Here is a 7,049-nt window from a genome sequence, read left to right on the forward strand (position 1 = left end):
GACATTTTTTTTCCTTTAAACTCAGAATTTATGCGAGTGCGATGAACAATATGCATTTTTTCCGGAGGACTGGCGAAACACCCCGCCTTTCTGGGTCTCGACGCATGTCAATCACTAATCACTCGTGGGCAACATTTGTACGCACAAAGAAACGGGTTCCTGTCATAAGTAGTTAATGACAGTTGAATAATCGAATTTTGATTTTAATTAAAGTCAGAGTAGTGTTAAAACATCTCCGGATATAAAACTAATCTTGAAAACCGGTGTTGATGGTGGAGTGAAGATTTGAAGACTGGAGAATAAATTGCAGTCAATACTGCCCCCTCGTGGACACATATGTAAGTACAATTAAAATAACAGGAAACAAGCAGACATTTTAGCGTTTCGGCCCGTTAGGAATTTTTAGTTGCGTATGATGCAGGCACAAAACAGAGCCACAATTCTCATTCATCTCTGTGAGCTATTCTAAATTCGTCCCAGTGAATGCAGCTCATTTTAAAATGGAAAATTCAGGCGGAACCTTCCTTGTGATGAGCGTTAATGTACGGAGAACACATTTCATAGACGGACCAAAGCGCGACGACGTTGTAGTTATTTTTTATGTTCTTTTCAAGAAATGGTGACTTAAATGTATGGAGGTTATACTAATTTTAAAAAATGTCGAGAAAAAACCCGTCCGAGGGCTCTGACCGCTTTGAATATTTACAAACTCTGGTCACTGAATTTCAGGACACTGACAGTGATGGTAAGTGCTGCTTTAAACAGGTCAGGTAGCTTCTTACGTTCTTTTTCTGGCCATCACTGATATAAGTGTTATTTTTAAATCAGAGTATCATTATAATTTTATACTCTGTGACTCTAGCTTATTTAAAATCGTAGTTACTCTCCCACAATGCACTGCTTGCCATAGCAACCGACGCAAAGGGTAAAACAGAAGTATTCAGATCATCTCTGAAGACAGTTCATGTTTCTGATGTGTAATGCACTCACTGGCCACTTTATTAGGTACACCTTGCTAACACCAAGTTGTACCCCTTTTGCCTGCAGAACTGCCTTAATTCTTCATGGCCTAGATTCAACAAGGTGTTGGAAACAGTCTTCAGAGATGTTGGTCCATATTGACGATAGCATCACGTAGTCGCCCATTCAACCAATCTGCCCATTCTCCTCTGACCTCTGACATCAACAATGCATTTTCGTCCACACAACGGCCACTCACTCGATAGCTTCTCTTCTTCAGGCCAATCATCAGTCAATCAATCAATCAACAATCATGCCACATTTAAAGTCACTTAAATCCCCTTTCTTCCACGTTCGGTTTGAACTTCAGCAAGACACCATGTTTAGATGACTAAATTCATTGAGTTGCTGCCATGTGATTGGCTTAGCTATTTGTTTTAAAAAGCAATTGAGCATGTGTACCTACTCAACAAAAATATAAACGCAACACTTTTGGTTTTGCTCCCATTTTGTATGAGATGAACTCAAAGATCTAAAACTTTTTCCACATACACAATATCACCATTTCCCTCAAATATTGTTCACAAACCAGTCTAAATCTGTGATACTGAGCACTTCTCCTTTGCTGAGATAATCCATCCCACCTCACAGGTGTGCCATATCAAGATGCTGATTAGACATCATGATTAGTGCACAGGTGTGCCTTAGACTGCCCACAATAAAAGGCCACTCTGAAAGGTGCAGTTTTGTTTTATTGGGGGGGGATACCAGTCAGTATCTGGTGTGACCACCATTTGCCTCATGCAGTGCAACACATCTCCTTCGCATAGAGTTGAAGAGAACACCTCTCCAACGTGCCAAATGCCAGCGAATGTGAGCATTTGCCCACTCAAGTCGGTTACGACGACAAACTGGAGTCAGGTCGAGACCCCGATGAGGACGACAAGCATGCAGATGAGCTTCCCTGAGACGGTTTCTGACAGTTTGTGCAGAAATTCTTTGCTTATGCAAACCGATTGTTTCAGGAGCTGTCCGAGTGGCTGGTCTCAGACGATCTTGGAGGTGAAGATGCTGGATGTGGAGGTCCTGGGCTGGTGTGGTTACACGTGGTCTGCGGTTATGAGGCTGGTTGGATGTACTGCCAAATTCTCTGAAACGCCTTTGGAGACGGCTTATGGTAGAGACATGAACATTCAATACACGAGCAACAGCTCTGGTTGACATTCCTGCTGTCAGCATGCCTATTGCACGCTCCCTCAAATCTTGCGACATCTGTGGCATTGTGCTGTGTGATAAAACTGCACCTTTCAGAGTGGCCTTTTATTGTGGGCAGTCTAAGGCACACCTGTGCACTAATCATGGTGTCTAATCAGCATCTTGATATGGCCACCTGTGAGGTGGGATGGATTATCTCAGCAAAGGAGAAGTGCTCAGTATCACAGATTTAAACTGGTTTATGAACAATATTTGAGGGAAATGGTGATATTGTGTATGTGGAAAAAGTTTTAGATCTTTGAGTTCATCTCATACAAAATGGGAGCAAAACCAAAAGTGTTGCGTTTATATTTTTGTTGAGTATAATAAAGTGCCTGTTGTGTGTATGTTCAAGAACGGTTGCGTAGTTCGCCAAACTAACAATAGTGCTAAAAGAGAAGATCTCTTATTTTGCTTGATTTTTGAGAAAGGAGGAGTGAAATGACTCCAGGAGAGAGAAATCCTACTCTAGTAAGGACTAAACTATAGCAGACTACTTTTGCTAAAATCATTTCACAGAATTACAGTACTACATGCTAAGCTTGGCAACTTTTGCTGGTCATTGGAAACATTGTTCACAACAGGATGTTTTTCTGCTACCTTTAAGACTGCTGTGACAAAATTACTTAAGAGCCAAAATCTGTAACTTTCAAATGGGTGGTGATTTATCATTGATATCAAGAGGGCGTTTTAACCCTCATTAACCCTCTTTGTTCGTTAATGAGACAAAAAGCCTTCCTGATATCTTTATCATGAATAGCAGAGATATAGAGGAACATAATAAAACAAGTTTCATTGAAATCCATAGGGGGTGCACCGAGATATGGCCAAATGAAAATTACCAAATATCACGTTCTTAACATCAAGAGCGCCACCTATGCAAAAGTGCCCTAACTAAGCCACCACCATTTATGCAAATTTGGAAAGAACTTGTCCCAGTGTATCCAAATATGCATAAATGAGCAAGGTTTATTCACGGCGCAGGCCCTGGGAGGGTCCCAAATGTAGCCCAAAATGCCAAAAGTTGTGACTTGAAGCACCACCTATAGGCAGCGCCCTCAGTTAGCCTTGAAAAATATAAAGGTAAATGGGAGAACTCCATCCATACATTTATACGATAAGACCAATGAGGCTTACTGGGGGCGCACAAAGATATTCAAAGGTCAAAATCCACATTTTGACTATGTCACTGTTTTGGCCCCTTTAACCCCTACCCTAAAAAGGGCCGAAATTTTCCGCCTGAAGGGATCTTTGGATAAAAAATAATTTTTGTCCGTTTGGACAATATATCTTCCCCTAAAAAAACTTCAGTAGCCTACTGAAACATAATATATCACCCCTTTTTATAAACCATTCCAGTTACAGATAATGGCTCTTAAACCCAGTTTCAGTTCTGGGTTGTTGAAGAATTATTAGACCAATTTACAATTTGTTGTCTTTTTAAAAAGTGTTGAAGAAGGTGGTTACATAACCACATCTTGCCTTTTTAATCAGAAAATAATCTTTTTGTGTTTTTGCAGTTGGAATTTAGGGTACATCACTACATGGAGTGTTGAACAAGTTATTGCTGAGAATGGATGCACATTTACATTGGTGTTGCTGTTGCTGGATCTGAGTGCAGCTTTTGATAAAACTGATTACTATTTTGTTGGAAAGTATAGAAAATTATTTTGATATTTTTGTATGGTTCATTTAATGTATGAGATCTTACTTGCATGGGTTAGCTGTAATGTGTTCATTATCTAAATACTCAGATGAAGTATGAGGTACCTCAGGGTTCTGTGTTAGATCCACAGTTTTCTGTATATGTAGCACCCGTTGTTCAGATTACAGGTAGCCATGGGATTGATTTTCACTGCTATGCTAATGACCTCCAGATGTACATTTCTGCTTATACGCTATATGCCTCTCATGTGGCTAAACTGAAGCTTGTTTGGTTGCCATGCATGGTTGGCCCTACTAAACAGAGACATCAGTGTGACTATGTCACTGAGTAACTGTGATTCCTCATAGTAAAAATGTAAAAATCTTTGATGTGACAGTCTTTTGACCTAAATATTACAGAGGTGGTTAAAATGGATCATTATCATAATATAACAATGATTAGACCTACATATTATATCTATTGCAGTTGCTGAAGTTCTTTCACACCTTTGCATCTTCCTGAACTGATTATTGTAACTTTTGTTTTAGAAACAAATTGTCATAGTTTTCAACAGTCACATTGTCTGATCCTGGTTTAATTGATTTGTTTTAGTTGCTTATTATGTTTCATTTGAGATCATTTTAAAATTGGTTCTATGTGTGTAATATTTTCAAGGCAACTTTGAAATGTTCTCAGCCTCACCACGAAACAAAAGCATCTGGTGACTCAAGATGTGACCTTCTTCTGCGAAGGTATAGCGAAGCTTGAACATTGGTGAACCAAGTGCATTGAAGTTAAGGGAGCCTATGTTTCAAAATCATGCAAGAAAATTCTTTCTCCTGTGATGTTTTCTGGGTGAGGCCAAGAATGTATTGACGTACCATTGTATGGGTCCACAAACAATTGTTAAACTTGTATTTAGATCAATTTAGTGAAGTTTGTAGTTTATTCAGTAGAAATGTGATGGAGTTGTTCAGTGCCCTGCAGTTATTCCTGGAAAAATGTGACCGTGAGGATAATAATATGGTGCAATAATTACCTCCGCCAAGGAGGTTATGTTTTCGGTCGTGTTTGTTTGTCTGTCAGCAGGATAACTCAAATGGATTTTGATGAAATTTTGTGGAGTGGTTGGAAATGACAAGAGGAACAAGTGATTAAATTTTAGTGGTGACCCGGATCACGATCCGGATCCTGATGCTAACGCGTTTTCAATGTTAAAAGTTAGCATTAAGCAGTTGTAGCTGTCATCACGTTCGGGTGCATTTGTTTCCAAATTGTAATATTTCTTAAATTTATTTTTGTTTATATATTAATAATCTAATGATTATTATATACAATTAGAAGAAAAAGACGAAAAGAAATAGATCACTGTGCCAAGGAGGGAATCTCTTTAGGGTCAGTGACCCTATGGCCTTGTTTAGAGAAGTGTTTTATAAATGTTAAAAAAATTCATATATTTGCAGTTTAGTTGAATAATAAGTTGAATTTTGTCTATTATTTGTTTTTGTCTATAAGCACATGCAATATCAATATCAGTGCTCAGATGACAGTAGCTTCTGGGAAAGGTGCAAGTTGCAATAAACTGTGATGCCAAGCGTTAAGGATACATGATATCCAGTCACAGCAGATGAAACTTTTTTTTACTACTGAGCAAACATCATTGTTAGACTTTTTTAGGTTCAGTGATTCCACGGCGTGTAGATGTTATGGCGTCAGTGACCCCATGGTCTTGGCGGAGGTTTGCACTCTGAGTGCTTCTAGTTAATAGTGTGATTCTTTCACAATAGGAATCTTTAAAAAAAAAAAAAAAAAACGATTGATATTGTGCAATGTCAAAAGTCACAACAGCTTCCACTAGAATATCAAAGGGATCAAATAAGATGCATTTTATTCACATACCAAAATGTAGTTTCTCTAATATTCACTTTGTGTGTGTGTGTGTGTGTGTGTGTGTGTGTGTGTGTGTGTGTGTGTGTGTGTGTGTGTGTGTGTGTATCACTACATTAGAGGCTAAAGAACAGGTTCTGGCTAACCTGGCCAATTTTGCCTATGACCCAAAGAACATGGAGTTTCTGAGGGAACTACAAGTTTTTGACCTTTTTCTGGACATGCTTACTGAGGACAATGACAACTTTGTGGAATTTGGAATGGGTAAGTGTCAAACCTACTTAAAAAAAAACAGCATCTCCAGAGCAAATGCTGCATTTTAGTCTCTGTCTAATCTTGCATTTCATTTTCTGTCACGTGTTGCACGTGTCCTGTTCTCAGGAGGGCTGTGTAACCTCAGTGTGGACCCGGAATGCAGACACCTCATCCTGCAGAGCAAAGGGATCGCCTTAGTTATAAACTGTTTGTCCAGCCACAGGGAAGAAACCGTCCTGTCAGCCATCACTACCCTCATGAACCTCATGACACCCTCTTCATTCTCTGAACTCACTGATCCGGCCATACTGCAGTGCATGCTGCGATTTTCCCTCTCAGAAAGTCCTCGCCTGCGCAACCTGGCTAAGGTGTTTTTGCAGGACTGCTGCACTGAGGAACAGGTGGCCACGGCAGAGCAGCAGATGCAGGGGCAACATCAGACAGCACTGGGGATCCCACTGCCCAAGGACTAACAGGTTTCAACACAACTAAAGAGTATTTTTGTTTTGTGGAACATTTTCTTGTAGTCTAAGGTGATAGTTTGGGAATGTGGCTGCAAAATATGCAGGTTTCACAAAATATGAAAACAAAAATATAAAAGGATTACCTTTTCACCAAACAACAAATCGACATACCAGTGAGACAGAGCCATCTTGCAGGTACTGGTGGTTCTATTTTTTCTGTCAGATCTTGCGCTAAAGTGTTGTGCTTTTTCTTACCACATGAGGGAGGCTTTTAAAATACTGCTGCCTTCAGATATTGACAATATGAAGAATTCCCAGTCCAGTTGCTTATTTATGTAGCAAAATGACAACAAATGCTTTACCTTGTAACTCACCAAATTAAAAGGGCATGAGAGTAAACATTAAAATCTCACAAGGTCCAAAAAGCAACAGTGTTTTTCTTGTGTACTATTCCACCTGCTGGATGAATGGTGGATTAGGAACAGGTGTGTTGTCAATGAGAGACAATCAGAGATGTAAACCGTCAATTTCTGATTGTTTCACAGTCCTCCTGATTTAAAAAAAAACAAACAAGTCTAACTCCA

At 39.5% G+C, this 7,049-nt stretch overlaps 1 protein-coding gene across 1 annotated transcript; it reads left to right on the plus strand.

Annotated features, from left to right (window-relative positions):
• Positions 1 to 537: 537 nt before the first annotated feature.
• armc7 (armadillo repeat containing 7) lies at positions 538 to 7,049 on the plus strand. The gene is made up of 3 exons (XM_034193349.1): positions 538 to 745; positions 5,867 to 6,010; positions 6,128 to 7,049. The coding sequence occupies exons 1-3, from the start codon at positions 658 to 660 to the stop codon at positions 6,472 to 6,474; spliced, it is 579 nt and encodes a 192-aa protein (XP_034049240.1). The 5' UTR covers positions 538 to 657; the 3' UTR covers positions 6,475 to 7,049.

The sequence above is a fragment of the Thalassophryne amazonica genome, chromosome 18 (assembly GCF_902500255.1).
Source record: "Thalassophryne amazonica chromosome 18, fThaAma1.1, whole genome shotgun sequence".
NCBI lineage: Eukaryota > Metazoa > Chordata > Actinopteri > Batrachoidiformes > Batrachoididae > Thalassophryne > Thalassophryne amazonica.